Below are 7,951 nucleotides of genomic sequence, written 5' to 3' on the forward strand. Positions count from 1 at the left end.
AACTTTCAATATGCTACATAGTTTAGATATATGGCAGCTGAAAATTTGGGATAAGACCCAAACCAGAATTTTAAAGGCACCTTCAAATCCCTCCTTTGTTTGTTCTCTTATAAATATACACGGACAATCATTCTCTTATATATAGTAGTCAATTGCGTAACTTAATTTATTGATAGGCAATTGCGTAACTTAGTTGCGGGATAAGTAAAACTTCTTGTTATTATGAATAGTTCTTACTTTTAAATTCACTGTTCTTATCTAACTTTCAATATGCTACATAGTTTAGATATATGGCAGCTGAAAATTTGGGATAAGACCCAAACCAGAATTTTAAAGGCACCTTCAAATCCCTCCTTTGTTTGTTCTCTTATAAATATACACGGGCAATCATTCTCTTATATATCTGCATTGCTTTTTTAACAAACTTAGTTTTTGATATAATCTTTTGACATTTAACATGTCACTTTTTGCATATTTTCTATTTTGCCTAAGAGGTATCATTAGAAGGTGGTGAGCTACGATGTAGCTTTACAATAAGATATTAGTAGTCAATTGCGTAACTTAATTTATTGATAGGCAATTGCGTAACTTAGTTGCGGGATAAGTAAAACTTCTTGTTATTATGAATAGTTCTTACTTTTAAATTCACTGTTCTTATCTAACTTTCAATATGCTACATAGTTTAGATATATGGCAGCTGAAAATTTGGGATAAGACCCAAACCAGAATTTTAAAGGCACCTTCAAATCCCTACTTTGTTTGTTCTCTTATAAATATACACGGACAATCATTCTCTTATATATAGTAGTCAATTGCGTAACTTAATTTATTGATAGGCAATTGCGTAACTTAGTTGCGGGATAAGTAAAACTTCTTGTTATTATGAATAGTTCTTACTTTTAAATTCACTGTTCTTATCTAACTTTCAATATGCTACATAGTTTAGATATATGGCAGCTGAAAATTTGGGATAAGACCCAAACCAGAATTTTAAAGGCACCTTCAAATCCCTCCTTTGTTTGTTCTCTTATAAATATACACGGGCAATCATTCTCTTATATATCTGCATTGCTTTTTTAACAAACTTAGTTTTTGATATAATCTTTTGACATTTAACATGTCACTTTTTGCATATTTTCTATTTTGCCTAAGAGGTATCATTAGAAGGTGGTGAGCTACGATGTAGCTTTACAATAAGATATTAGTAGTCAATTGCGTAACTTAATTTATTGATAGGCAATTGCGTAACTTAGTTGCGGGATAAGTAAAACTTCTTGTTATTATGAATAGTTCTTACTTTTAAATTCACTGTTCTTATCTAACTTTCAATATGCTACATAGTTTAGATATATGGCAGCTGAAAATTTGGGATAAGACCCAAACCAGAATTTTAAAGGCACCTTCAAATCCCTCCTTTGTTTGTTCTCTTATAAATATACACGGACAATCATTCTCTTATATATCTGCATTGCTTCCCCCCCCCCCCGGTTGTTGTTGTGATGTGTTGTCCCCCCTATTGGCTGATGGTGACTATTTCTGAAGCATTTCATATTGAACTTGGAAAATATCATATTAAAGCATTTCAGAGCTAAAAGTCAGTACATTTATAAATTAGTCAATTTTGTTTGTTAATTTTTCTTTTTTAATTTTGTTTGCTCGATCAATTAAAAATTATCCACAGATTAATTAAATCATTTCACTTTTTCAATGTTTAATTACTCTGCATATCTGTAGAAAATTTATTCTTCTTCATACATCAGATGGAATTTTAAATCCAGGAATTGAAATTCTACTATTTCCCAAACAAATATTTTGGAATTGAATTCTAAGAATTCAAATTCTGAAATTGAAATCTTTCATTTGCAATGAATTGAGTGTATCCAAATGCAACCTAATAAGAATCATTTCAGTTTTGTAGAGAGAGAAAACTGAAAACCGACTATCTCTAGGGAGAAAAAACCAAGAACTCAGGATGAAGATCACGGCAATTGTGGTTCTGAAATGCGGGTCTAGCGAAGAAAACCCGATAATCTTAGCAAATGCATCGGATGTGAGTACATTCGGATTCTTCCAAAGATCCAGCGTTCGTGAATTCATCGTCTTCGTCTCTCGTACTGTTGCCAAACGCACCCTTCCTGGCCAACGTCAATCTGTTCAACATGAAGGTTTCTATTTTTTCTTTTAATGATAATTGTTTCCAATTTTAGTTTTGAAATCCAGTTTTTTTGATTGATTTTATTGTAATTGATCTTGTTGGTTGTCTGTTTTTGTGAGCAATTATGGATAGTTGAGCTTGGTGGGTTTAGAATTATTCGATTTTTAGGGTTGATTGAAATGTTTGTGCCTTGATCTAATGGATTTGGAATTGAAATTCAATGATTAGTTCAGCAAAGTTATTTGATCATTAGTTTTTTTAGGATCTGCTCTAATGTTCTAATGATATGCTGAAATCAAATTGCTCATTGATAATTATTGTGTTAGATTATGTTCAGGATTGCGGTTTGGGTTCGATACCGCTTTGCTTACGAACTGTTTTGATTTAAATATATTGGATGTTTCCCTCTAAGTTACACCTTTAAGAGTACCAAAATTCGTGTTTGCTGTTTTGGTTGGTTAGTGTTCTAGCTAAAAGTAATTTGATTGATGAAATATGTTGAATGATTGATCATTCATACAGAGATTACCTTGTTTCAGCTATAATGGGAATGTCAAATACTACGTATATGTTTAATTATGTTCAGGATTGCTATTAGGGTTTGATATCGCTTTGCTTGTGAATCCAGCGGTTGGCAGTTGTCCTATGAATGAGTCCTACAAGTGTCGTTACTTGACTTTGCTGTTTTTGGTTGACGAGTGATTTAGCTAAAAAGAAAGTGTGATTGAAGGATTATGCTAATAGTTGAACATTCACATCCTTTTCTTGTTCAGCTTTAATGGGATTGTCAGATTTATGTTAAGTATTAGCTTTTATTTAATTTTTTCTTCTTTTGTGTGTGTGAGATTGAGTTTTTTTTTTTTTTTTTTTTTTTTTTATATTGGTTCTGAGCCTCATTTGTTTGTTTGTTTTCTTTCCCCCTTCTTTTGATCAGAATACAAGGTGCATGCTTACAATAGAGGGGGCCTTTGTGCACTGGGTTTTATGGATGACCCCTACCCAGTCCGGAGTGCATTTTCGCTGCTAACTCAGGTACTTTGGCCTGTCACATGTATAGTGATTTTGTTATGGCATAGACTATAAGCCTCTGCTGGTATCTCATCTGCATATATATTCACACTAGTGCATAATGGTGCTAAATTTACAATTCGAACATAATTGTGGATAATTGTGTCTTTAGGCTCTACTTTGTCTGTCAAATTGATCTAACAGAGTAGGTGACACAGGAACATGTGTAACATTGGAGTAGCAACATGGCTGTTGACACATACCATGTCTTCAAACCAACAGTTGCTTTATATTAGGTGAAGATGAAAATAAATTGGACTTGTAATTTGAATGAGCTATTGATGAAATGGAAGGATATAACCTTGTGGACTTTTTTTTGGCATTAAGATCTATTTTGATTGGGGGTCTTGTTGGTTTCTTGATTGTTGAAATGAAGATGGCCATAGGTCTTGGTTGACATGAGAATCAGGCATATTCAATTAGTGATGTGCCCACTATTCTAATACTTTCCCAATTGACAGAAGAGTGATTTGGGGGGGGGGGGGGGGGGGAGGAGAGAGGGACGAAGAAGTGGCACCAAATTTCATCCATTCTTGAAAATCTTATGAAGTAATACTAATTTGTAGATCAAGGGTTCAAATGGTAAAACTTTTATTTTGTCTTTTAGAGATAAAATTTAGAATGTAAGGCTTTGTTGAAATGTTTGTGTGTGTCTGTGTACTGTTACTTCACGTTTCCTGCTGTCCTCTCTTATGATTCCTTACCGCACTTGTCGGTTTTATCTGCAACTGTGTAGCTAGTAGTATCTCCTAACCGCACTTGTCGGTCTTTATTTGCAACTGTGCTAGCTGGTAGTATCTTTATCTGCAACTGTGCTAGCTGGTTGTGTCTCCTGACCGCACTTGTCGGTCTTTATCTGCAACAGTGCTAGCTGGTGGTATATCCTATAACACACACACACACACGCTTACACATGCCCACGCGTACGCATACCCACACCCACACCCACACACACATGAGACTTTCTTCTGGATTATCTCACAACGTTAATCTCTGTTTTCTTTTTTTCTTTTTCACGCGCGCACTCACACACACAAAACTGTCTTCTGCGTGCGTGTGTGTGTGTGTGTGTGTGGGTGCGGGTGCGGGTGCGTGCGTGCGTGCGTATGTGTGTGCGTGTCTGGGTGGGTGTGGGTGTGGGTGTGTGTGCGTGGGGTGTGTGTGTGTGTGTGTCCTTACTAGTTTCTTCCTTCCTTATTTGCTCTCTATTGTTTTCCCCATTTCATTTATAATGTTTATCCTTTCTTTACCCCCCAATCACTCTTGTAAACTAGTTTTCAGAATTCATGTTGTATGCTATATTGTAATTGTTATTCTGAGTATCGTATCCTCCTAGACAATTTACTAGTATTAGATTTGGTATGGGTTTGCAATTCGGTTTTCGGTTCATGGGGGGTGGGGTTGGGGGTGGGGGTTCATCAGGTAGCATTATATCCCCTTGAAATATGTATAATTTTGTTTTATTTTATACGAATCTTTTGGTGAGTTAAGACGCCGTACGAACTAAGTTAAAAACTTGTTCTTCATTGTAATGTAGTTTAAACTAAAGCCCACCTTAGTTTTCCCCCTTCGTGTAGATGTTGGAATAAGGATCCCACTTTATTTATTGCCTATTTAAAGTTATCTACTTTTAGTTTAAGATAATTTGATCTGCAAGTTTTCAGCTGGTATTGTTAGTGACACTATTATATTCTAATGCATGCTTTGTGCTTTTTTCCCCCCTTCTTTTTTTAACAAATTGACAAAGTAACCGCAGCAATTGAATTACTTCAATCCATGGATGGCTATTGATGTTAATGCTTTATAGGTGTTAGATGAATACCAAAAGGCATTTGGTGACTCATGGAAAGGTGTAACTTCTGATAGCACACAACCATGGCCTTATTTGAATGAGGCTTTGGCCAAGTACCAGGTATTTCTGTGTTGGCATTTTTAATTAGACCATTATGTTGATTGAGGTATTTTAATTGTGTATGCTTTTTGAGACAGAACTGATCATGGTTTCTTTTACTAAATCTACAGGACCCAGCTGAAGCTGATAAGCTACTGAAGATTCAAAGGGAGCTGGATGAAACTAAGATTATTCTTGTATGAAATTTGCACTGTCATCTGAGTAACATAGCCTATTTTAATATGTCCTTTGCTTGCTAAAACTGATATTTGACAGCTTGTATCTTACGATCAATCTATTCTATTAACCTTATTATCTACTTGGCACCAACTCTTAAAAGTTTGCTTTGCCTTGCTTCACATATACATGCCTTTACATGTACTTGTCTTCTGATTTATGCCATTTTTGTTTTGTTACATACATTTTTAGGTACAAAAGCTCTTTTTCAGTCTCTGCCCAGCTTTCACTAATTAAAGCAGCAGCTTTTACAGCTTTAGGTTATGTAATATTAAATTTGAACCATTTGAGTGTAGTTATCTGAAAAGATTTGGTAATCCTAGAAAGCTATGCCAATGCTAAGAGTTTTGTTGACATATTTTTTTTTTGACATGTATTACTTTAATATGTATATATATATATATACTTGCAACTGCAATACTGCTCATCCGACAGTTCCTTTTTCTGCAATGTGATGATTGGGTAACCTAATAAGAAATATAGTGTGTTTTATGGTCAAAATGCATACAAGGGCATATTGTTGGTAGGTGTAATGGCACTGTTGCAGGAATGAGTCTGCTTAGTACTCTCTTTTATTTCTTTCAATTTGATTGTCTGATAATTTTAAATTGTTATTTTTTTTATTAATCCTTTTTTTTTTCAATTTTCCGCAGCATAAGACAATTGATAGTGTCCTAGAGCGTGGTGAAAGGCTGGATAGCTTGGTAGAAAAGAGTTCAGATCTTAGTGCTGCATCACAGGTGTTTATTTGATCATTGCTCATAACTTTTTAGCTGATTTTAAGTTTGGTGTTTGCTTGTATGTATATATTTCTTGCAAGTGGTGTTTGTTCCTTGTACTTCTGCCAGATATGCATGTGTTTGAGAATTTGCTGCTCTTTATATTGTCCTACATTTTAGGCCTTTATTTTTCACTGCAAGATGTGGGAGGACTGTCTCTTGATCTATTGCATAGGTGTCCCATTGCCAATCCACATTGTACCTTGGTGGCAATTTTATCGGAGAAAATAACTGTTATTTTTTATAACCACCAAGCCTCAAAGATAAATTCCTATAATTTTGTAATTTATCTTTTCACAGATGAACATAGGAAATTTTCCAAGAAAAACTGTTCATTTTGTTATTCTAGGATCATTTAATCTCTTTATCAAGTAAGGTTAAATGTTTTGTCTTGCGTCAATGTGCAAGCTAAGGTTTTAACTCAATAACTCAATTTTGATAAGATTGTTTATTTATTTATTTCATGTGTGTGTGTGTGTGTGTTAGAATGTGATGTGCGGAATAATTGTCTGCAGCTTTTTTTGGCATTGTACATTCCATCAGAGCTCTCATGATTTGTACTGAGATTTAGATATTTGGATGCAATAAAGATACATACAAGTACCTGCAAAAAGCAGAACTCTTGGATTTCTCTTTAGAGATTTTACTCAAAACAAGCTCTAAGAGGAAAAGTCCAGAAAGGATCTGAAATTAACACTGAAAAATAATTATGAAGTACATAGGAGTACATAGATAGAAAAGGAGAGATTGGGGGGGGGGGGGTTGGAACCAAACAAGGGAAAACTAACTTGCAATTGCGGTTTTCCTCGCAAATATGTTTTTCACGAAACTAATTTTTCATTGAAAATGTTTTACATCAAACCAAAAGGGGTCTAAACCATGCTAGATGTGAAATCACCTTCTTTTGGACTTTAGGAATGGGAGAATGAAGCGTTGGAAATAAATAATTAAAGAATGAGAACTGGAGTTGGGGTTTGTGTTTTAACAAGTATGAGTTCAATGTTATTGGCTATAGAATTTTTATCTGTTATCTTGTTTCGATGATAATCAGTTTAATTGTTTAAATTGAAATTGTGATATGCATGACAAACAAGAATTTATTTAGCTTTTTTTTGGGCATCAAGGTTGTGATGTTGTAGCTCAAGTGTTGCGAAAAATCTTTATCTTTTATGCGTTGCAACTACAACGTTGCAACTACAATGCCATGATGATAACTTACGGTAACAAATTTTTGTTTTTGGCACAGATGTTCTACAAGCAAGCAAAAAAGACCAACTCATGCTGTACAATATTATGAGTTTTTATAGAGGGATTCTATGCAACTAGTGCTGCCCTAGACTGTTCAACATACAAATGTGGAGACGATGAAGAATGGGGACTTTCATCTGTTCATACAAATCACCTATTATATCATGTGGAATGGAATTCGTGAAATTTACTTTTGTATTTTCTCCCATTTTTTCATGGGATTAAACTATTGTAGTTTGTAACATATAGTTGAAAGATGTCAGCTTGTGCATCTCTACATTCCAGATGGATTTATCGTTTGTTTGTAAAGAAGTTGTGATTTTAATATGTGATCTACTACTTACCTCTCTAAAAGCTAAGGTAACAATACCCTTATCCTCAAACAAAAATAGGTGATTTATGTCCATGTTTAAACCAAACAAACGAAAAGGTATTGCAACTGTTAAATAATTTCTTTCTTTCTCTTTATTCATTTTCTTTCCATTCCATTTCTAATATTCATACTAAACGTCTCCTAACATTCCCATATGAAACAAACAAGTCCTAAACATGTCCTTAGTTTATTTATTTATT

The 7,951-nt window shown here is 34.3% G+C and overlaps 1 protein-coding gene across 1 annotated transcript; it reads left to right on the top strand.

The window, feature by feature from the left end:
* Positions 1-1,471: 1,471 nt before the first annotated feature.
* On the top strand, positions 1,472-7,732 carry LOC110684022 (VAMP-like protein YKT61). The gene is made up of 7 exons (XM_021860413.1): positions 1,472-1,594; positions 1,911-2,165; positions 3,090-3,187; positions 5,031-5,135; positions 5,246-5,311; positions 6,005-6,091; positions 7,377-7,732. The coding sequence occupies exons 2-7, from the start codon at positions 1,973-1,975 to the stop codon at positions 7,425-7,427; spliced, it is 600 nt and encodes a 199-aa protein (XP_021716105.1). The 5' UTR covers positions 1,472-1,594; positions 1,911-1,972; the 3' UTR covers positions 7,428-7,732.
* The last annotated feature ends 219 nt before the right edge of the window (positions 7,733-7,951 follow it).

Source organism: Chenopodium quinoa, unplaced genomic scaffold, assembly GCF_001683475.1.
Source record: "Chenopodium quinoa cultivar QQ74 unplaced genomic scaffold, ASM168347v1, whole genome shotgun sequence".
Lineage (NCBI taxonomy): Eukaryota > Viridiplantae > Streptophyta > Magnoliopsida > Caryophyllales > Amaranthaceae > Chenopodium > Chenopodium quinoa.

Bases quoted from the DNA above. Each gene is read 5' to 3' on its own strand.
- LOC110684022 (XM_021860413.1), top strand. From the start codon at position 1,973: ATGAAGATCACGGCAATTGTGGTTCTGAAATGCGGGTCTAGCGAAGAA. The intron at 3,188-5,030 runs GTACTTTGGCCT...AATGCTTTATAG, and splicing joins CATTTTCGCTGCTAACTCAG to GTGTTAGATGAATACCAAAA. The intron at 6,092-7,376 runs GTGTTTATTTGA...TTTTTGGCACAG, and splicing joins ATCTTAGTGCTGCATCACAG to ATGTTCTACAAGCAAGCAAA.